Source organism: Melanerpes formicivorus, unplaced genomic scaffold, assembly GCF_026170545.1.
Source record: "Melanerpes formicivorus ecotype bairdi unplaced genomic scaffold, bMelFor1.0.p_v2 SCAF_27, whole genome shotgun sequence".
Lineage (NCBI taxonomy): Eukaryota > Metazoa > Chordata > Aves > Piciformes > Picidae > Melanerpes > Melanerpes formicivorus.
The window spans coordinates 8,754,027-8,776,069 of NW_027142379.1; the positions used below are offsets into that span (position 1 = coordinate 8,754,027).

At 45.1% G+C, this 22,043-nt stretch overlaps 1 protein-coding gene across 2 annotated transcripts; it reads left to right on the forward strand.

Moving 5' to 3' along the window:
• Window positions 1–4,439: 4,439 nt before the first annotated feature.
• On the forward strand, window positions 4,440–21,194 carry ZNF330 (zinc finger protein 330). 2 transcript variants are annotated; one of them, XM_068154042.1, is made up of 10 exons: window positions 4,440–4,530; window positions 9,292–9,421; window positions 9,718–9,737; window positions 9,854–9,924; window positions 11,153–11,232; window positions 12,495–12,621; window positions 13,319–13,423; window positions 16,567–16,613; window positions 17,828–17,945; window positions 18,496–21,194. In XM_068154042.1, exons 2-10 carry the CDS (start codon window positions 9,302–9,304, stop codon window positions 18,771–18,773), a joined length of 966 nt encoding a protein of 321 aa, XP_068010143.1. In that variant the 5' UTR covers window positions 4,440–4,530; window positions 9,292–9,301; the 3' UTR covers window positions 18,774–21,194. The 2 variants fall into 2 exon arrangements, with proteins under 2 accessions (XP_068010143.1, XP_068010144.1); XM_068154043.1 differs by lacking the exon at window positions 4,440–4,530 and adding an exon at window positions 4,644–4,796.
• Window positions 21,195–22,043: the final 849 nt, after the last annotated feature.

The window sequence follows — 22,043 nt, forward strand, 5'->3', positions numbered from 1 at the left end:
ATTCTTGTTTATTAGCATCCTGTGTCCCTTTGCATATGTGAAATAACTTTCTGAGTTGCATGGCAGAGGCGTAGCTGAGAAAGCCACAAGTGAGAAACAAAGCAAGCTGCAGGGTATGCCATTGATGCATCAATCCCAGCCAAGTGGCTGTGGTGTCATGGCATCATGTGGCTTACAAGAGTGGCTTTCACTGCCAGGACTCTCTAGTGTACAGCTTCTACTGTGCAGGTAGCACACCTTAGGGTTAACACAGTCACTAGTAATTGTGCTGTCACGCTCTCAACTAGACCATTGTCAGGCAATGCAGGGAGGACATGACTGGGAGGGCCTGTTTTCTCAGCTAGACAGGCAGTGGCCATTAAGCAAAAACATGACAGTTCTGACTCTTTGTAAGGTAAAGTGGGAAGATGATAGTTCAGAGACACACAGTACGTCCTTCCATGGCTTCTCTTACAAAGGTCACTGAAAACACTTTTCAAAATGAGGGTGACTCACTACTTTGGGCATGTATCTTTGAAACAACGGTCTGCAAGTTCCTTAGACAGTAGTCTGGCATTGGTAATAGAAATTCCATAAACTCTAAATTAGCTATTCTAATCTATTTTTTAAACATTATTATTATTATTCACTTGTATTACAGCTCTAGGCCACTTTATTTGTTCTAGAAAGAGGGCATTTTACTGTTCTTGAGTGATGTGACTAACTCCTGCCACCTAGAGCGTGGTTTCTGGAACATAGCTAGGATAAAACAAAACTGCTTCAAAGGATATCCCTCTCAGCCTTCTCTTCTCCAAACTAAACAAGCCACAGGTCTCTCACTCTTTGCTTGTAAGAGAGATGCTCCAGTCCCTTAATCATTCTTGCAGCCCTTGTTGAACTCCCTCCAGTAGTTCCCAGTCCTTGAACTGGGAAGCCCAAAACTGTAAATAATATTCCAGATGTGGTCTAACTAGGGCTCAGTAGAGGGGGAGGAGAACCTCCCTCAACCCTGCTGGACACATTCTTCTTAATGCATCCAAGTATACTATTGGCCTTCTCGGCCACCAGGACACATGGCTGTCCCCTTGATAAGTTATTATCAAAGAGGACTCCAAGGTCCTTCTCTGTGCAGCTGCACTCCATCAGGTCAAGCCCTAACCTCTACTGGTAAATGGTGTTGGACATTTAAATGAAGATGAGTGCAAGGATCACAGGGCAGTTACATGCTGGTATGTTTCATATTCCTTTACCTAGAAAGGGCCTGATAAATATTTCACATAAATCATAAGGCACTGCTTTATTTCTTGTGTGCTTTGATCATCTGTTCACTCAGGTGGGGTGGTTGTATTGCTTCACACTGTACTTGGGCATACACTTCTGGAATGTTATGGAATGTGATTTTTGGTTCAGTGAAGGAGGCAGGTATTCACTGGCCATCATTGCCTTTCCAGGAGACTCTCTGAACTTTTGGGAGGCCAGGGCTGTATCTCCCACAACAAATGGTTTGCTTGTCCTGCTTTTCCTTCAAGGTGTAATCCTCACACCAGGTTAGCAGGACACACAGGGAAAGGCATTATTGTTTAAGACAAAAAATTCATGATAACCACTTAACTGGACAGTTCTCCTTTTAAAGAAAGTCCTTTAAGAAAGTCATTTTTAACTGCTGTTGATAGCCATAGCTACATAGTTTAACTAGCAACCCATGGAGAAAACATGATCTTTTTTGAGAACTCAGAGCTTTTCCCAAGTAATTTTAATTTTTCTTCATGAATTCTTTTATTCTGGTTGTGACCATTCCTGTCTAGTTTAGACAGCCATGAATGCAATAACAAATGAGAATAAACGTTAGATCACAGAGTTGTGGGCAGAAGGGTCATTCTACTAGGAAGCAGCAGAGGGTAGCATTGCCTTTTCCTAGAGCGTGCTTGTGTGAAACAAGTGTAGGGCTGCTGTTTTACCTAATCATCGTGAGGCTTGCTGCCGTGGAGTAGCCTGGATGCTGAAGTGCTGCAGTGGTCTGTTACTACATGTGAAAAGAAATGCATTGTAGAAGGCAGTTCCACGCTCTGTTTATGGACTGCAGTCCATTGGTAGGATGGGGTTTGTTTGAACTTCTTTTTTATGATCCTTGGCTCTCTTCCTCTCCCCCAGGCATTAGCTTTGTTTTCCATGGTAGGGGAGGTAGGAGGGATGCAAGTGAGGTTTATGGGCTTGGCAGAAGTCACATAGATCTATTTCATGTATATTCTAGCAGGCTGCATCAGGAGAAGTGTGGCCAGCAGGTCGAGGGAGGTGATCCTCCCCCTCTACTCAGCCCTGGTGAGACCCCACCTGGAGTACTGTGTCCAGTTCTGGAGCCCCTATTACAAGAGGGATGTGGAGGTGCTGGAATGTGTCCAGAGAAGGGCCACAAGGATGATCAGAGGGCTGGAACACCTCTCCTGTGAGGACAGACTGAAGGAGTTGGGGCTGTTCAGTCTGCAGAAGAGAAGGCTCCGAGGTGACCTAATTATGGCCTTCCAGTATCTGAGGGGGGCCTACAGGAAGGCTGGGGAAGGACTTCTCAGGTAATGATAGGACTAGGGGGAATGGAATGAAGCTAGAGGTGGGGAGATTCAGGCTAGATGTGAGGAGGAAGTTCTTCCCCATGAGAGTGGTGAAACCCTGGAATGGGTTGTCCAGGGAGGTGGTTGAGGCCCCGTCCCTGGAGGTGTTTAAGCCCAGGCTGGATGAGGCTCTGTCCAGCCTGATCTAGTGTGGGGTGTCCCTGCCCATGGCAGGGCGGTTGGAACTAGATGATCCTTGTGGTCCCTTCCAACCCTGAATGAAACTAGGAAACTAAGGCCTAAGTTAATGAGGCAGGGCCTTAGTGCATAAGCACAGATTTCAATGGGGAGGACTGCTCCTAACTGTAGAGAAAGGGAGTGGAGACAAGTTAAAAAATGCTTCTCTCTTGGAAGCTTACTAGATGAAATGGTTAAAAGGAATAGTAGTACAAGTTCTGAATGCTAGCAAAGATGTGCATGGTGTGTGCAATGGGTTCCATGCACCTGTAGGGTTGCATCAAAGGGACAAGGCAGGACAGGTAAGGAATGCTGGCAGGACAAAGAAACAGCATTGCTGGAAAGCCACATCGGGAGAGTCTCTTAACAGTGTTGAAGTCTGCCTTTTTTTTAATCCCAGGCTTTCCAGGGTCACCATTAAACCATATCCAGGGGATGAAGGTTAGTATTACCAAAACACATCAGATGGGGTACTTGTTTTCATGCCTCTTTCTCTCTCTCTCTTTTTCCTTTTACTTTTCTCTCATTCTTTGAAGTCAGCTTAGGTCTTCAGTTTTTCACACCTCAGATACCTAGCACTATCATTTCTCATTTCAGAAGAATTAGATTTGTTCTCAGCACGCTGCATGAATTTGTCTGCCAGACTCCTAACAAAATCAATAGAAAACAATGCTACCCTTCTTAGTAGTTTCTAGGATAATCCTTGCCAATAGGTTGGAAAAGAGAGCATAAAATAAATTTAATAAGGATTTATGGAACTATATAAGAGGAACAAAATACCTCCAAAATTATATTATACCAGAAATTGCATAAGACTTTTATCAAAGTAAAATCAATTTGTAGAGCATCATATTAATAGGGGGGGAAAAAAAAAATGTAATTTGATGGAAATGCTCTGAAAATGTTTCAGTGACCTTTCCCACGAGCCTTATATGCTGCACATTGACTGTATAATGTCTGTTTCAATGATTGTCAGAGGCTAGCATCTCTTGTGTTGTTTTAAGTAGAACACGTATATATTGATGCTACTAACAAAGCAATCGGCTACCCTGGGCTCTTCCAAAGGAGTAAATCTCCTATGTGGGAACGAGCAATTCCCAAGCAGGGATGATTGTTGCATTTGCTAACTGAAATACTACTTGTCATTTCAATATCTGAAAAGGGACCCACGGAAAGGCTGGGGAGGGGCTGTTTAGAAGGGCTTGTAGCAACAGGACAAGGGGCAACGGTTTTAAACCGCAGCAGAGTTAGGTTAGACATAAGGAGGAAGTTATTCACAGTGAGAGGGGTGAAATACTGGAATAGGCTGCCCAGGGAGGTGGTTGAAGCCCCATCCCTGGAGGTATTCAAGATCAGACTCGAGGTGACCCTGGGCAGCCTGATCCAGATGGAGGTGTCCCCGCTGACTGCAGGGGCATTGGACAAGATGACCTTTGAGGGTTCTTTCCAACCCGATGCAATCTGTGACTGTTCTGAGCAGGAACAGGATTTCGACTCAAGAGTTTTGCGGAAGCATTCGTTCCATCCGCCAGATAATGTGCGATTTGTGATTAACAGACCCCCCGGTCGCCCCCTCGCTGCCAGCCGGGTGTGCAGCTTTAACGCCGTGCCAGGAAGGACAGGAGAGGTGCAGCCGGCCAACCGGGACAGCGACCTGGGGTGGCCGGAGGCCGCTCGGAACCTTCCCGCCGAGAGGAGCGGGGCCGGCCGGGCAGCGAACCTCACCGCACCGCGCCGCTTCCGGCTTCCGCGCGGCCGCCGGAGCCAGGTGGGCAACCAGCAGGGAAGGGACTGGCGGGGAGCGGGGGGGAGCGCTGGTGGGGGGCGAGGGTAGTCCCGGCGGCGGTGCCGGACCCCCGCCGCTTCCCCGAGCGAGCAGGCGAAGGGGTTGCTGGCTTCCCCAGAGATAGGTGCCGGGGAGCGCAGAGCGCGGCCAGCCGGGTTGGAAACTTGGCGACACGGTTGGGGGGGGGCCCTAAAGAAACTGAAATATACCGAAAGCTGAAACGCCGCAGCCGCTCCTGGCGGAACGAGGTGTGTTCCAGAGGCGGGGACGGGTCAGGGACAAGCCTGGGGGATCCTCGGCACATCTGGGCCCTCCCCAGCGCGGCAGCCCTCCGGCGAGGCGGCCACAGAGTAGTTTGGCCACCTCGTTACTAAAAGATGGGAGTAAGGCACTGAAACCACAGCGCCTTAAAATGATTCTGTTATTAAAAGTAACCGTGGACTGGAAAAACACGAGTGAAATACTGGTAGTTCAGATTAAAAGAATACATAGTTGGTTTGTATAGTGCTTCCCGTGTAAACTGGATTGTGTTGAGTTCTGACTGGAATCAAAGTGACCCAGCAGATTTACTGTGATTTCTCTTTGGATGGCTATGCATAAGGTAGGAGCTACTTGCTGGTCAAATACCAGAAGTCTTGGAATAGGGAAAGACTCTTTTGGGTGTTGGTATTGGTGTGACATGACAGGAGTAACCCAACCCTTCCCTCCAGCTCAGTGGTTTGTCACAGCTGTTGGTGATATTTGTGACAGCAGGGTGGTTAGCATACCACAGAAGATAATATGACACAAGGGAATGTTGTGCTTAGCACAAAAGATGCAGAAATCTGCTGGTGCAATCTGCTCTGCTGTCTGCTGCAAGCAGAGGTCTTTGGGACCTCATCAAGAGAGGAAAGATGGCAATGGGCATAGTATGACCTCAGCAGAACTTTCACGTCAGGCACTATGTAATTCACCTAGCACAGTCAGCAGGTGAAATACACAAGCAGTCTTTGGAGCTGTAGTGGCTTAGCTTCTATTTACTTCTATTTACCAAATAATACAACACATGAGAAGGTTTTACAGAATGAAACATTGCTGGGGACCCTCTACTGCATAACATATTTCAGGGCTTTTCCTCTGAGCTACTGCAAACCTCCACACAGAGCCTCCCAACACCAGAACTCTCTGCTTTTTGTGGCACACCATCAGCCATAAAGCTGGGGAGTCACCCTTGCTCCAGCTGCTGCTTTATTCCTGAGTAGAAAAATGGAGAAAAATCCCCTGTGCAGAACTTCTCCCAGCTTGGGAGCTCAGACACTGTAGGGCAAGAAGGGTCCTATTTCTGGGGCTGAGGAGGGAGCCAGGTATGAACCTACTGTGTCCTAGGCATTTTTTTTGTACAACAGCAGCATAGATGAAAAGGAGGGTGCATAGATGAAAAGGCATGGCTGCAAGTCTGCCTTCAGCAGAGACTATCCAGGCAAAAGGAGCACAAGATATTTCCAGCAGGTTGATCATAAGCAAGTAGTTCCTCACTAAAGGCATTTCCTTGATAAGTGGAGTTGTTCTAAGTGCTCCAGAGGCACTGTTTTCTCCTGTGCACCCTGTCTAGACTGCAGACAAATACTCCTGGGTCTTCCCCATCTTAGCATTTAGTAGTGGTGTCCTAGTTCCTAAAGGCATTTTTGGGTCACCCATTAGCCTCAGATTACAGAGGGTTTGCCAAAAGTGGAGGTAGAACATGCTGCAGGGGCATTCTAAATACTGGTTAGTGCTTTTAAAACATGCAGTAGTCTGATTTGAAGGGAATTGCAGGTAGACAGTTTTTATGATTGCAATTTCTGCTCCAGCATCATTAAGCTGCAGTCAGAAAATTAAAAGATGGGAAATTCCCTAACAACTTAGAACTCAGGGCTAAGAAAGCAAATGTGGAATGGAGGCTCAGAAGGAAAAAAGTGAGAGAATATTGGTCTGTAGGATGTTGTTTATTGGCTGGTGTTTGGAGTCCTGAACGGACTCGATACCTTTGTTAAAAGGACCTGGTACTGCAGTTTTGTTATTTAGTTTAGTACAACTTTCTGAAGGTGAGACTGAGACTGTTTCTCATGAAAACTCTTGTTTTGGTGCTTTCACTTATGAGGGAATGTGAAGGAGCCAAGGTAGAAAAACTAACCATTAAATTCTGATGTTAAATCAGCATTTGAGCTCTAGTGTGCAAGCTCCTATTGGACTCCCAGTGTCAGAAATGTCACGCTCCAGAGTAATGACAGCTGCCAGCAGGTAGCTCAGCAATATGATTTTGGCTGCAGAATATGACACTAATAAAATTTAAACATGGTGCAGAATGCTACAGGGTGAGAAAACTGATTTGTGTGTGCTACCAAGAACAAATTCTGCTGTTTGGTCACAGCAATATCTATCTTTGTTCAGTCAAATTGGGATTGCTGGGGTTGTTTTTTTGAGACCTTTTGGAGAAAGATGCTCATTTGTCTTCCAAGTTTAAGATGATACAATTCACTCCCTGTTGATGCTGCAGCTCTCCTTACAGATGCCAGCTTGCATGTGTATGTGTCTGCTTGGGAGTTAGGGATGAGAGCAGATACCTCTCATTTCCTCAGACTGGTGACCCATAGACCTAATGGAATGAGCAGAACCTTGCCCAGGCACAGCTGTCCCATCAGGTGGGCTGCTCTCTACCAAGTCTGTAGTGATTTTCTTCAGATTCCTTAGAGATATTCAGATGACTCTGGAGTCTCAGTTACTAGTTCTTTGAAAGTATATTTCTACAGTTTTAGAATTCAGAGGCAGGAGCACCGTTAGCTGGACTTGTACCTACGAGAACTGTGGGTTAGCTGTACAGTGCAATGTATTTTGGGGTAACTTGCTAGAGTGGCCAGATTTTCAGAACAGCTCTGTGACGAGGTGCCCAAATAAGAGTTAGACACTTCCAAAAATTCAGCTATCTTACTATCTGCAAGGAACTATGGTTTAGTAGCTACAGCACAAGGAAGCATGTCCACCTGGGAGTAGTTTCTTAGAACTATGCTCAGTGGCCACACCTTGAGTCCTGTGTCCAGTTCTGGGCCCCTCAGTTTAGGAAAGATGTTGACTTGCTGGAAGGTGTCCAGAGAAGGGCAACAAAGCTGAGGAGGGGTTTGGAGCACAGCCCTGTGAGGAGAGGCTGAGGGAGCTGGGGTTGCTTAGCCTGGAGAAGAGGAGGCTCAGGGCAGACCTTATTGCTGTCTACAACTACCTGAAAGAAGGTTGTAGCCAGGCAACCAGCACCAGAACAACTGGCTGCCTCCTAGATTGCTAGGATTGACACACACACATTGAACCAAGGGGAATCAAATTAGTGTAAACCCCCCTTCATGAGAAGCAGTGGCATGTCCAGAGCAGTGCATGCTCATCTCATTGCTCCTGTGCTAGAATGGTGAATATGCAGTACAAACACCCCTTTGTCATAGATCTATATAATGATTTTGGTTTTCTAAGCCTTCCTGAAATGGGAAATTTGTTTTTGCAGTACCCCACGATTTGCCTACCCAAAGAAAGCTTTTTAACTGCCTGAAGTAGTTGTGAGAATGAGAAGAAAGAAAAGGGAAAGAGAAAATGAGCTGAATATTGTCCTTATTAAATACACATCCAAGTGCCGGGTTCTGCACATTGGCCACAACAACCCCATGCAGTGCTACAGGCTGGGGTCAGAGTGGCTGAGAGCAGCCAGGCAGAGAGGGACCTGGGGGTGCTGGTCGATGGCAGGCTGAACATGAGCCAGCAGTGTGCCCAGGCAGCCAAGAGGGCCAATGGCATCCTGGCCTGCATCAGGAAGAGTATGGCCAGTAGGAGCAGGGAGGTCATTCTGCCCCTGTACACTGCACTGGTTAGGCCACACCTCGAGTCCTGTGTCCAGTTCTGGGCCCCTCAGTTTAGGAAGGAGGTTGACTTGCTGGAACGAGTCCAGAGAAGGGCAACAAAGTTGGTGAGGGGCTTGGAACACAAGCCCTATGAGGAGAGACTGAGGGAGCTGGGGTTGCTCAGCCTGGAGAAGAGGAGACTCAGGGGTGACCTTATCACTCTCTACAACTACCTGAAGGGAGGTTGTAGGCAGGCGGATGATGGTCTCTTCTCCCAGGCACCCAGTACCAGAACAAGAGGACACAGTCTCAGGCTGCACCAGGGGAGGTTCATGTTGGATATTAGGAAGAAGTTCTATACAGAGAGAGTGATTGCCCATTGGAATGGGCTGCCCAGGGAGGTGGTGGAGTCGCCGTCATTGGAGGTGTTCAGGAGGAGACTTGATGGGGTGCTTGGTGCCATGGGTTAGCTGTTTGGGTGGGTTGGATTGGTTGATGGGTTGGACACGATGATCTTGAAGGTCTCTTCCAACCTGGTTTGGTTTATTCTAAAATAAAGGTTTATTCTAAATAGACAGGGCAAACCAACACCAGAGAGCACAAACCAACCTGGAAAACATATTGCCTTTGGGTTTAAGGCAAAACACTTCAAAGATAGCTAAGTGCAAAGCTTAAAACAGCAAAGGCCTTTCCAGATCACAAGATTCTTGATGGTTCATCACATGGCTGCTCCTGAGGGACTGGCCCCTGATTCTGGGTTTGAAAGGAAACTTTCAGTAAAGCAAAGGAATGGAGATGAAGCAGCACAGTTAGCGTGGGAACTGCAAGATCTGGCTTTAGTGTGTATCTCTGTTACATACATAACTTTGTGTGCATTCATTACACACTTAGCTGTTCCACCCCCCAGACAGTGAAAAATGCCTAAGAAGAAGACTGGTGCTCGCAAGAAGGCCGAGAACCGTCGTGAGCGGGAGAAGCAGATAAGAGCTTCAAGAGCCAACATAGATTTAGCCAAACATCCTTGCAATGCTTCAATGGTAATTTAAAGTGTTTTTATATTACAATACTTGATTTTAAGTTATGTAAAACCACTAACAACAGAGGGGGTAGGGGGTCTAAGCCCTACCATTCTATGATTCTGTATGCTAGGATGTCATTCTTCCTGCCATCCTTCCTTTATATGCAAGGTTATATTTGCATCAGAGCTGTAATACTTGACTAAGAAGTTCTGATAAGGACCAAAACTTAACTCAGAGTCCCTATGGAGTCTATAAATGTGATGTATTTTACCTGGAACAAAAATAATCACCAGTATTGTATTTCTTTTCTTTAGGAATGTGATAAGTGCCAGCGGTAAGTATTTTCCACCTTCTCAGCCCAGTAGTTTCATATTAATTGGTTTCAAGCGTTTTACAAAGCCTTTTTTAATGCTTGCCTTTCCCCCCCCCCCTTCCTCCCTCCATGCCTAGGCGACAGAAGAATAGAGCTTTTTGCTACTTCTGTAACTCTGTTCAGAAGTTACCCATTTGTGCACAATGTGGTAAGTAGAAATAACAAACTAACCCACATCTCCTCAGTCCCATTTGAGGTGTTCAGCTCTCAGCAATTACAGTACCTTTGTCTGAAAGTACCTTTGCCACATTGGAAGCAGCTTCTTTTAAATCTGTTGTGATTAATTGTGGCCTTCCAGTATCTGAAGGGGGCCTACAGGAAGGCTGGGGAAGGACTTCTCAGGATCTCAGGTAGTGATAGGACTAGGGGGAATGGAATGAAGCTGGAGGTGGGGAGATTCAGGCTGGATGTGAGGAGGAGGTTCTTCACCATGAGAGTGGTGAAACCCTGGAATGGGTTGTCCAGGGAGGTGGTCGAGGCCCCATCCCTGGAGGTGTTTAAGAGCAGGCTGGATGAGGCTCTGTCCAGCCTGATCTAGTGTGGGGTGTCCCTGCCCATGGCAGGGGGGTTGGAACTAGATGATCCTTGTGGTCCCTTCCAACCCTGACTGATACTATGATAACCCTCCTTGAGATCTGCTTGATCATGCATATGCCTCTGACCCCCACCCTGCCACCCCAGAGGTGTGCAGGTGTGGCTCATGGGTTTGGCTTTAGTGTTTGATCTTTGGGAGACTTGATTTCATTGCCTTCTAGGTCTGAGGATACCTGACTGCCCATTTCCCTAGATTAACTGTGTGGAGTATTGTTCCACAACATTAGCAAAGTTAAAAAGCACTCTTGACTGCCAACAAGGTGGCTATAAATAGTGCTTTTTAAGGGTGTTATAATTTCTGATGGGTTTAGTATCAGTGAAAGCCACAGTGCATGATTCACCTTACATGGCTTTGAAATAATGCATTGTGTGGCTCATGTTATTGGTATTTGCTAGAGGGCTGATGCTGTGCAGTTAGAAGAGGACTTGTAGTGACAGAACTCAGCTCTGAGCTTCTCAGCTTTTAAAGATAGCATTGCTTAACTTTCACCTTTAACAGTTTAAATTCCTACCAATGCCTCAAACCAGAGCAAGTCAACACATTGCCTTATCTCAGTACTGGGGCAAGAGACTTTGGCTGAAAATGGACATTAATTAATGCAGTCTGAGGGTGGGTTGCAGGTTGTACACATTTGTTTGCATCATTTTTTTGCCTAGTTTTACAATTCAGCTTATATGGTTGATTGAAGTACTGCTCTTACATGAACATTCATTCCAATACTGTTTGGGTTTTTCCATATGATTTTCTTCTGATTGCTTGTCTTATTATTTCTTTAAAACAGGTAAAACCAAATGCATGATGAAGTCTTCAGACTGTGTTATAAAACATGCTGGGGTGTACAGTACTGGACTAGCAATGGTGGTATGTACACAGAACTACAGCCTTCTTTTTTGCACCATGAGCTTATTCTATGCAAATCTGAAAGAAGATAAAGCAGATTTATGGAATGATAGCATGTACCCTGCCAAGATTTTTTTCCCCTCATCTTACCACCACAAAGCTTTTCTCTTTCACTGGAAAATTGGATGCTAGTAAATCTGCATTGGTGGGAGTCTCTAAGCACATCATCAACAGCACCAGGGTTTACATGCCCTATAACCAGTTCCTAGTCTCCAGTGAAATCTAGAATCATTCTGGAGAGGGTAGTAGGTTTTTCTTGCTGTCTTCTGAGTATTGTGGAGACTGTCAGTATAAGAGAGGGATCTGTTCCTTGGCTTTAGGGAGGAATAGCATTTAAAAATATAAACAAAACAAGAACTGAGCTCCTGGCAGAGAGCATCATAGCTCCTGGCCTTTGAGTTTTTGTTCTTAGAAGGACAAGTGAGTTACCCCATTCTGGAAAGCAAGGTATGATGTCACAGCCTCTGGATTAAATGCTGCATGGACTGAACCTCCCTCCTGTGCCTGCCTCCAGTTGATGGCTTTTGCTGGGTAACACAGCCGGCCTCTCCATTCTGAAGTTCCTGAACTCATTCCATGCTTTCACAGATGCAGTATTTTGAGCAACTATTAATTTGGATTCACCTTTGTCCTGCTGGCTTTATGTGCCTGTCATGCACGCTGCAGTTTGTTCCATATGGGCTGAGGAAGCTTCTGAAGTGCCACGATTGAGGGGCAGTTGACAAGTAGATCTTGTAGTTTAATCAAAACGGAAGTTAGTCTAATTAATTCCTAATGAGTTCTTTGATCTCTGCTTGCTGCTGAGCTTGTTTTCTCATGCAGCATGGCTTAAAATCCAGATGAGTGATCTCAGCTGTAAGCAGCTCCTGGCATTTTTCAGGTGTTTTTTTGGAATTGCATTTTTGCTGGCACACTGTTAGAATTTATGGATCTCGGGTTTCGGCAGGGGGACACAATTTTCATGCATAAGATTTAAGATAGGAAATGGGAAAAACAGAAAAGCAGCAAACCCAAGTTATTTTTCATTAGAGTTAATCCTGCAGAAGTGAATATCAAACAAGCAAGATGAACTGTGGAGCAGCTTGATAGGAATACAGATGTGGTTCACACTCTCTCGCTCAGCTGGAGTGAAGCCACTGAGAGAATGGATACATTCAGGGTTATGGAACAGGCATCTCTAGGTATTGCAGAAGTCCCAGGATGATATCTTTCTGTAATTGCAGGGTGCAATCTGTGATTTCTGTGAAGCCTGGGTGTGCCATGGGAGGAAGTGTCTGAGCACACATGCCTGTATCTGCCCTCTTGCAGATGCAGAATGTATTGAGTGTGAAAGAAGTGTCTGGGACCACGGTAAGTTGCTCACACTTAAAGATAAGAGAATCCAAACAATACTTTTCTCCTCACATTGCTTAAGTTATTGTATCTATATTCTCAATAGAGCATTTCTAATCTCCACTGATCAGTCCCTGCTGTGTGTTTCTTCAAGGCATTGCCCTCATTTTAAAAAGACCTAATGCAGTGGGGAATGGAAGTGACCTGCTCAAGAACGTACAGCACTCAGCTCATGGGTAGTTATGTAATGGGAAGTACTAACTGTCCTGTCCGCTGAGTGCTTCACAGTTAAGCACTGGATCAGGTTGTCAGCACAGTTTGCTGCCATTCCCACTCCATTACAGGTATTTGGATTCCCAGTTGCTCAGTAAACCAAACCAACCTCCACTTGTGGAATCCTTTGAAGTGTTTATTTCAAGTGTGCATCAGAGGTGAGGGGTGGGAGGGAAGGAGTCTGGATGAGAGAGAATGTGATCTAAGAAAAATACTTAGTGCCATAGTCAAAATGAAGAAAATAGTATTTGCTATATGTTGCATTCAGTTGTAGGGTACATGGTATTTTTCAGTATAATAAAGGATGGCAGTGTCTAATTTAGGGCTCAAGTATTTGTGACAGAAGGGAGATGAGAAACTGCCTTGCTTGTTTGTAGATGCCTGTGCATCTACAGAATTTTGATGCCTATTGCTAATTATTTTGCCTTGATAAATCTTCTAGGAGGCAGAATATTTGCCTGCTCTTTTTGCCACAATTTCCTCTGTGAAGATGATCAGTTTGAACATCAAGCCAGCTGCCAAGTTCTGGAAGCAGAGACATTTAAATGTAAGTTATTTGTAGTCAGCCAAGCAGACTCTCCAATTGCTTCCTCTGTGCTCCATCACTTTTTCCAAATAACTTCTCTAACCACTGGAGGCAGGGGCCTCTTTCCTATCTTCTTGCCCTTGATATCCAGTTATCTGTACTAGAGCTTTTGTCTCTGACCTTCTTCCATGCTATACTGTCCATGGCAGTTGTTGCCTTGCCTGGCTTTTGTAGGCTTCCCATAGGAAGTTGCTTTTACAGGAGCCAGCGGTCTCTGAAGCTGCAGTATGGGCAGTGGACAGTGGTCCTGCTGATGCTGCTTTTTTACTCTACAAAGCTCTGCAGGCAAGAAGGAGCTCTCTTCCACTCTTCTGACTGTACAATCATCTAGTTCTAGGTACATTTTCCTCATGGAAAACAGCTGCCCTAAACAATAACCACTTGTGTTAGCCTAGCTAAACTTTGAGGTAGCTGTGGATGGCCTGTGGCATCTGTTGACTTTGCAAAAGCAGCAAGCCCCGAGGAAGGCCAGGGCTTAGGAAGCAGTCATCATCTGACTCAGTGAGATGGGCTGAGCATGGAAGTAAGTAACAAAAATAGTGTTCACCCAGAGCATGAACTCAGTGTTAGTTTCTTCACTGACCAGTCAACTGTGGACTATGGTGTCAGTAGATATGGCAAACATTGATGTTTCACCTGAGTAAAGAACGGGTAGCTGAAGACTTCATGTCCTTTTAAATTGCAATTAATTGCAATTTAATTAAGAGGACATGATGGTCATGCCTGACTTTGCTAGTGCACAAGTGGTGGACAAAAAGCTCAACATGAGCTCTCAATGTGCACTTGCAGCCCACAAAGCCAATCAGATCCTGGGCTGCATCAGGAGAAGTGTGGCTAGCAGGTCAAGGGAGGTGATCCTCCCCCTCTACTCAGCCCTGGTGAGACCCCACCTGGAGTACTGTGTCCAGTTCTGGAGCCCCTATTACAAGAGGGATGTGGAGGTGCTGGAAGGTGTCCAGAGAAGGGCCACGAGGATGATCAGAGGGCTGGAGCACCTCTCCTATGAGGACAGACTGAAGGAGTTGGGGCTGTTCAGCCTGCAGAAGAGAAGGCTCCGAGGTGACCTAATTGTGGCCTTCCAGTATCTGAAGGGGGCCTACAGGAAGGCTGGGGAAGGACTTCTCAGGATCTCAGGTAGTGATAGGACTAGGGGGAATGGAATGAAGCTGGAGGTGGGGAGATTCAGGCTAGATGTGAGGAGGAGGTTCTTCCCCATGAGAGTGGTGAAACCCTGGAATGGGTTGTCCAGGGAGGTGGTCGAGGCCCTGTCCCTGGGGGTGTTTAAGAGCAGGCTGGATGAGGCTCTGTCCAGCCTGATCTAGTGTGGGGTGTCCCTGCCCATGGCAGGGGGGTTGGAACTAGATGATCCTTGTGGTCCCTTCCAACCCTGAATGAAACTATGAAACTACTTAACCTCTGGCTGAAACCTGGAAGTTTCAACAAAAGTTGAAAACAAACAAACAAGAAACCAAGTATGTATGTTTGAAATAACTAATCCTCTGTTGGGGTATGATCTGTAAGGTCCTTTCCAGCCCAAACCATTCCATGATTTATTTTCTGTCACCATCAACTGCTGTTTGATTTATCCCACGAGACAAGCATTTGTCCCTTCCAAAAGCTGTATGCATGTCCTGACTATTGGAGCACTTTCAGGCTTTACTGTAAAAATTCAAGGTGCTCTTTATCATATCTAAGACTTCTCTTCAGAGCTGAGTAATCTCTTGTCATAATTGATTTCTCCCAATTAAGAATTGTTGATTTCAATGCTGTACTCTCCCTTTAGAGATCTCCTGTCTCCTTTTCATCTCCCATCTTTTTTCTTCCCAGACAGCTATTTTCTAAGCCTTGATGAGCCTCCCTTGATGTATTCTGCCAGAATATCTTTCTGCATAGCAATATTGAAGCAGCAACAGCTGTTCCACAAGAATGTTGTTGTGTGTTTGTTTCCCCCCCCCAGTGATTGTTGGAAGCTTTTAATTTACAGATGTGATGCCACACTCTGAATAGAGAAATTGCTTTGAGGGTTTTCCACTATGCTCAATATTATGTGACATGCTGCAGTCTTGGTAGAGAGGCAGGCTTTTTGTCAGGGTGTAGTAACAAGATTACAAACCCTGCACTTCACAGAATACATGAGGTTGAAAAGTGGTCATGCAATTGTAGTCTAAATCCCATTCTAGCTGTGAAAAAGGTACTGTTACTTTCTGTCACTGTCCAAGAGAAGTTTAAGTGCAGATGCTCAGGAATGTTTGAATATACCTGCATGAGCATGTTCAGTTCTGTCTTTAAACACGTGACCAAGCGCTAAATCCCAAGGCTCAAGAGATTTGCTACTTCAGATTCAAAAGCTTTGTTGTCACAAGGGTAAGGCAAGGTGGAAGGGAACAAGCTTGCAGAGAGACTGGTAAAATAAGTATTGCTGCTTCTTGAGGAGTAGCTGTTCACCCAGCTTTGTGTTGCTGCCAGTTCCTGTGTGGTTGCCTTTGCGACGCTCCCTCTAGTGGAGTGAAGAAACCAAGGTGAAGCTTCAGGCCAAGTTAAATTCCGAGCATCAGCTCTGCTCCTCACAGCTCATGTGCCAGCTACACCTCTTCAACACAGATTTTCACATAAGGTTGTGTGCAAAAGTTTATTTCCAGAGAACATGATAGAAAATGCAGACCAAAGCAGCTGCTCTAGGTTTGGAAGCTTGCAAGCTTTAAGTGTTCTCACATTTCATTTATGAGATGAAGGTGTTAAAGGCTACCGTGGCATTGCTTCAAGTGACTGTAAAATGCTAGTGCTCCTTGGTGAGGAGGAAGAACAAGGTGACCACTTAATGCCAAATTGGTTCTGAAGCTTCTGGTTTTGAAAGGTTGGAAACTTGAAAAATGGCTCCTTCCCCCCAGCTCCCCCTTAAACTTTCTGTGTCTAATTGCATTGTTGTTTAAATATGAAAACAACTTGGTGAAATGACCGATTTGTGTGGCCAAAGCACAGTTGTTCAGGAGGATAAAGAATAAAAGCCTCAATTGCAGCATTACATACTTCTACAAGCTTTTCAGAACACCTCAGATCTGCAGTTTCCCAGTGCTGACTTTTACATGTTGATTTTTCTCCAACAGGTGTTTCCTGTAATAGGCTTGGGCAGCATTCATGCCTGCGCTGTAAGGTAAAGAATAAAACAAGTAGCTACAGCTTTAGGCTTGTTCTCCTTAGCTCCAAGGCTGCTACCAAGCCATGCCATGTCTGTCTCTACATTATTATTCATACTTCTGTATTCGTTTCTGAAGCCTGGAAGTGGACTTGTTGGGGACAGAAGGGCCTTTATCTGTGCTTGCCTAATGAAACACAAGCTAGTGGTGTGCATCCTTATGGCAGGTGAGGTGCTCTTCCCTTCGTTCAGCTCTGTGTTTAAACTGGGGCTGGACCACGTTTGGGCCTTTTCAAACAAACAAGAAAAACCTCACCAAAACTAATCCTTGGTCTTGACCAGAATATCATTGTTAGAATAGAATAAACCAGGTTGGAAGAGACCTTCAAGATCATTGCATCCAACCTATCAACCAATCCAACCCACCTAATCAATTAAACCAAGGCACCAAGCACCCCATCAAGTCTCCTCCTGAACACCTCCAATGATGGTGACTCCACCACCTCCTCAGGCAGCTTTGGCATATGTTTTGATCCAGTGTAGAGCAAAGACAATGAAAAAAGTTGTTTTCTTTTTAAGTCTGTCCAGAAACCACTGCAGCCTGGATCCAACAGAAGTAGATTTGGTTTTACATAGGCAGAGGCTCATTTGGTGACATCATTTTGTCTTCACACACAAAACTTTGTTTTCATACATAAAGTTCCACTTGCTTCAGCAGCAGCATTGTCCACACGTATCCAGGTGTTGGTTCATTGCCTTCTCCTACTCTGCTTACCCTCCATATATTTCTCTGCAGTCTGCCATGGCAGTGATTTCGGGTTGTAAATCGTCCCTTTCTCCAGATATCTTCACTGGCACCCTGGTGCTCAACACGTGAAATTTCAATCTCTAATTCTTGCCTTCAGCATTCTGGCACACATTTCTGATTGTATTTTAATTTAAGTTTGCCAGGCTCCTTGGGGGCAGCTCTGTAATCCAGTCCTGGAGCATGTTCCTTTCTGTCCTGGTTTACCAGGACTTCTATCCAGCCTCTTCCCTGGGAAGCCACAAAACCACGTTCAACACAAGTGGTTACTCTATGCACAGACTCCACTGCAGATAGAGCTCATTAAATTTTAATCCCAACCAGCAAACTCTGCTGCTGATAGACACTTTTTTGCTTGTTTTTTGCTTGCTTTTTGCTGTCCTGTGATTAGAACCTTTAGCCTTTGTATTCTCCTCTCACCCCACAGGCTTGTTTTTGTGACGATCACGTGCGAAGTAAGGTTTTCAAGCAGGAGAAAGGAAAAGAGCCTCCCTGCCCTAAATGTGGCCATGAAACTCAGCAGACAAAGGATCTGAGCATGTCAAGTAAGCCTGCTTCTCTAGCTAAAAAGCAGCACAAGTACCAGCGGTGACTACTGTTGTGCATAGGAGTAAAGTCTGAATCCTTCTGATTGTTTTGCAAAGCGTTGCTGTGTTCTAGAATTGAGCAGCCTCTTAACCATTACTGCAAGTGCAAGGCTGTTCAGTTTGAGATTTTAGTTATGGAAAGATTGCCAAACTGACTGCTTAAGCCTTCATTTCATCTCCAAGAAGTTGGCTAATGAATTTCAAAGCATGATTTGATGACACACAGCCTACCTCGGCCACTCCTGTGCATAAATCACAGTTTTTATTGTGTCTGCAGAGCACATCCAGGTACAGTTTTCCCTGGCATAAGTACCAAAGGTTTCTCCTAAGTCATGCTCTGGGGGCAGACTTGGCTGCAGGGGACAGGCTGTGCAGCAGAAAAGTTGTGTCAGAACCTGAAAATGTCAGGTTTGGGTGAAAGGCTGTCTTAACTCTGTATGGAAAAGTTTAGGATCTGCTCAGATTGCTGGTGATGGGTGGGAACATGATGACTTTTCTCTGCCTGCAGCACGTTCTTTGAAGTTTGGCCGACAGACTGGAGGTGAAGATGGAGATGGAGCTTCTGGTTATGATGCCTACTGGAAGAGCCTCTCCTCCAGCAAGGCTGAAGATGCAGGTGACCGCGAGGATGAATGTGACGCGTATGAAGCTGAAGATGATGAAGAAGATGACAACGACGAGGGAGGAAAGGATTCTGACACTGAGACCACAGATGTATTCAGCAATTTGAATTTAGGAAGGACCTATGCTAGTGGATATGCACACTATGAGGAGCCAGAAGATTAAGCCTAGTATGCTGGCAGGCTAGAAATGCTTGGAAGGAGCTAAGCAGTGCTTCACTTGAGTTGTGTACATGCCAGTAGGATAGGTCTACCAGGTACTTACATATCAGAGTTAGAGAGTGAAGAGTATGGGACTCCTGCAGTAACTCCAGCTGACATTTGTTTTCTTTGGTATAAACCAACATTGGGTTTGGGACTAGGGGAGAAAATGGGAATATTTTTATTCCTCTAAGCAACAGAAATGGTTTGGTTCTTGAGTTACTGTTTATAATGGATCAATACCATTTTCTCCTATCAATACAGGAATATGGGAGATCTGAACAACTTCTTTCTATTTGCTCATCAGAAATTAAGTTATTTTTTACAATAATTTTTGTTAATTGATGATATAATGTCGTGGTGGGGTGGTGACTGTATTTTGTTTGGTCTGCACAATAAAAGTCAGCTGTATTCTCTAAAGAACTGTCATAAATACTGATCTCCCCTGAAGGCTTGGAAGCAAGTTGTGTACAAAGTGTAAATTGACACTAAAATCACTTCTTTTATGCAGGTAAGGGAGATCAGTGTAGTTGTACTTGGACATTACCTTTCCAACATTTTTAGTAGTAGACAGCAATCAGTGAGGCTCTCTACAGTCAGTACAGGGGCACCCCAAGTAATCAAAGTTTTTATTGCAATAGAAATGTTTGTGTGTGCTCTCTGCCACTAAAATCTAGAAGACAGTTTCTCCCTAGGTCAAAAGGGGAGTGGTTTCTTCTGTGCCTGCCTTTCGACACACTTCTTGCACATAGTAAAAGGGAAACATCCCCTGTGAACTGAGAAGTTGAGGAAGCAGAGTGGGGGTTAAATTACTGGATTCAAATACTGCTCTGTGCAACTGTGCTGGTACAAGTGATCAACACAACTGAGCTGAGGAGGTGGCACTTGCAGAAGTGTTTGCAGTGATTCTGATTTGAAAGTCAACATCTTAATTACCAGCCTACACATCTAAGTGAGAGTATTTAGTCTCCTGTAGGGCAGTGTTGAGAGGACAGCAACTCTTAACAGCAGACAGGTCAAGATACAAGAGCAGCCACCTGAAGTGTTACTCCAGCTTTCTAAATGCCATCCCTAAGTACAAGAGAGCTATTTCTTGTTATCTGTCAAATATCTGAACTCACTGTAGAATTAACTACTTTTGTGGTGCTTGCTCTACTGTTTTGTAACAGCTAAAGGTCAGATGTTGGCAGAGCATGCCCTGCTGAGAATAATTGTGAGGATGGCCAAATGAGCATTTCTTAGCAAAACAAGATTGAGGAACCTGCCCTTGATGCTTCCCTCCCAGATACCTCTGAAACTGAGTGCATGAAAGATGTGAGCTGGAACACATCCAAGGCAGAAAAACTGACAAAGAGCACAACCTGGTTATGGCAGCTGTGGGAAGAAAATGTAGAGGGAAGGGGTGCATGACCTGATCAGTGCATGTCAAGGACTTGCCTTCAGAACTGGAAGCCTGTTAATGCAGTGTCTGAGCGCCAAATTCCCTTCAAAACTGAAATTCCATAGCCATCCAGTTTCATGTGCTAGCAAAGATCTACCCATCTTCATTTATGTACCTGATTAATGTCTTGATTTGGCTTTTGCACAACCAAACTCCAAGTGAGGGAAGGAGGGTGCCTGCCAGTTGGGCAGCGATTCCCTATTTGTGAAGCTGGCAGCAGTGACAGAATTTCAGCTCAACTTCCCGTGGTCCAAAAACTTCCACAGTTCAGTCCAACTGTGGCTGGTCAATTCCAGCAAAAATGCCAGGTTTTTATCTTGGCTGATGTTCTGAATGCAAAAACAATTACACAGCAGGGCAAAGTCTGCAGGGCTGAGGAATCTGCGTACATGTAAAATTCTGGCTGCTTGTTTGTCGTTTATTAACATTATTACTTAATTACACAAAATTCCCCTTTAAGGTTGTTGGCTCTTGAATGAGGTTTTTTTTCCCCCCCCATATGAAGCCTGCTGCTGTCAGTGGCTGTGCCAAAGGCTGCTGACGTAACAGAATTAATCATCATAATCAGAGGAAAGAATTATTCATTTTCTCATTGAACTGCCCTTGTAAGATCAATCCTGCAGAGCTAATGCATGTCCCTGTGATACTGTCATGAGAGAAGGTCACAGTGCTGCCTGTAACAGATGCTCAGGATACCTGCTGTCATTTAACAAGGTCACCACTCAATGGACAGAGGCATTTATTTGCTTTTTGCTAGTGCTGCTGTTGCAGGCACTGGAAATGCCTGTGCTGTGAACTTGCCTGGAAACAGGGCCAGGTATGAGACCTGCAGCGGCTGGCTGGGGGCTCAAAACAAGCAAGTTTAAGCTGCTTTAAAGTAATCTGGTGGATTCAGTCCAGAACAGACAAACATGACCTTGTTTTCTACTAATAAAGTACATTTATGGCAGGACACAGTGCTACGAGTTGCACTTTCTCATCCTTTGCTGCTTGTTTAGTGAAGTTAGAAGCATGTGGTCTGTGTGGGATAGGTCCTCAAGGCTTGCTTTCAAAGAGTGCATCATTTGGTTGTCTTAAGGTAAATGGCAGGAAGAGGATGCAGCAGAGTCAGCACCTGTCCCAGCTGTATTGAAAGCCTGGTCTGGGACAAACTGCCCATCTCATCAGCTCCATTTTGCTTTGCTTTTAATCTGCCTTCAAGTGTCTTGAAGAAATATTAGTGGGGCACTGACAGGGCAGTCTGCCATCTCCACATCAAAAATATAAATTAGTACTCCATTTACTTGTTCTTCTGAACTGAGCAGCTGATTTAGCTGGTGCTAAATGTGAAGGTGAGGATGCTGTGGTACTGATGATGCACATTTTACAACTCCCAGGATCTCTGGCTAAATCAGGCACTGCTGCAGCCCACCAAGTACTCTTGGGCTGCTTCTTTCACAGAATTTTGCAAGTCACTGGGATCCAGGACTTAGTGCCTGGGCACACAAAATCCCCTGCATGCATAGCTCCATGTTTTCAAGGCTGCAGCATTGCAGTGTGTGCTTACTGGAGGGGCAAGAGGCTGCCCAAGACTTGACATTTGTCCCTGATTAAAAGAAGTTCTGAGCTGAGAGAAGGGGGTTTCAATGTGTGACCAGGAATACTTCAGAGTTACATATACAAAGTCTTACATGTGAGGTAGTTCCACCTCTGTGACGACCATTTAAACAAAGCTTGAGTAGAATTTGAATCAAAACTGCAAGCAATATTTATTGTGCCTGCAGACCCTAATAAATGAGAGCTCTGGCCACCTCT

What these genes read in the sequence shown, in the direction of transcription:
- ZNF330 (XM_068154042.1), top strand. Translation starts at nt 9,302, where the DNA reads ATGCCTAAGAAGAAGACTGGTGCTCGCAAGAAGGCCGAGAACCGTCGT. An exon ending in ACCCATTTGTGCACAATGTG is followed by an intron (nt 9,925 to 11,152) that starts GTAAGTAGAAAT and finishes TCTTTAAAACAG; the next exon opens with GTAAAACCAAATGCATGATG. An exon ending in AAGAAGTGTCTGGGACCACG is followed by an intron (nt 12,622 to 13,318) that starts GTAAGTTGCTCA and finishes TAAATCTTCTAG; the next exon opens with GAGGCAGAATATTTGCCTGC.